The following is a 416-nucleotide window of genomic DNA, read 5'->3' on the forward strand; positions in this document are numbered from 1 at the left end:
CCGCACAGGCACGCCACCAGCTCCTCACCCTCCTCCAGCACCACATCCACCACTTGGAACAGTGCCTGCCGGCACACGGCACACTCCTCAAACGGCAAGGGCCCCGCAGCCTGGTGCTCAGCATCAACAAATACTTCAGGGACATCCAGGACTTCCTCCGCACCCACAACCACAGCGCCTGCGCCTGGGACCACGTCCGCCTCCAAGCTCACGTCTGCTTTCCAGCACATGGACACACTCATGCGGCAGATGAAGAGACAAGACACTCCTGCCCTCCACCAAAACCTCACAAGCCAAATGCCCATTTCCAGGCAACGCCGGCAGCCACAGGTCGAGCATAGGTCGTAGCAGCACAGTCTGGGAGTTCTCAGCACTGTTCATCCGTTTCCAGCCAGGACTCTATGCCAATGGGAATG

The 416-nt window shown here is 59.6% G+C and overlaps 1 protein-coding gene across 1 annotated transcript in view; it reads left to right on the forward strand.

Moving 5' to 3' along the window:
• The window catches only part of LOC104511443 (interferon-like), a 651-nt gene extending 303 nt beyond the window's left edge, over positions 1–348 (forward strand). Inside the window, 2 exon segments of the mRNA XM_010154063.1 lie at positions 9–218; positions 220–348. Of these exon segments, the coding sequence (XP_010152365.1) occupies positions 9–218; positions 220–348 (339 nt within the window).
• Positions 349–416: the final 68 nt, after the last annotated feature.

This window comes from Eurypyga helias, unplaced genomic scaffold, assembly GCF_000690775.1.
Source record: "Eurypyga helias isolate BGI_N326 unplaced genomic scaffold, ASM69077v1 scaffold22946, whole genome shotgun sequence".
Lineage (NCBI taxonomy): Eukaryota > Metazoa > Chordata > Aves > Eurypygiformes > Eurypygidae > Eurypyga > Eurypyga helias.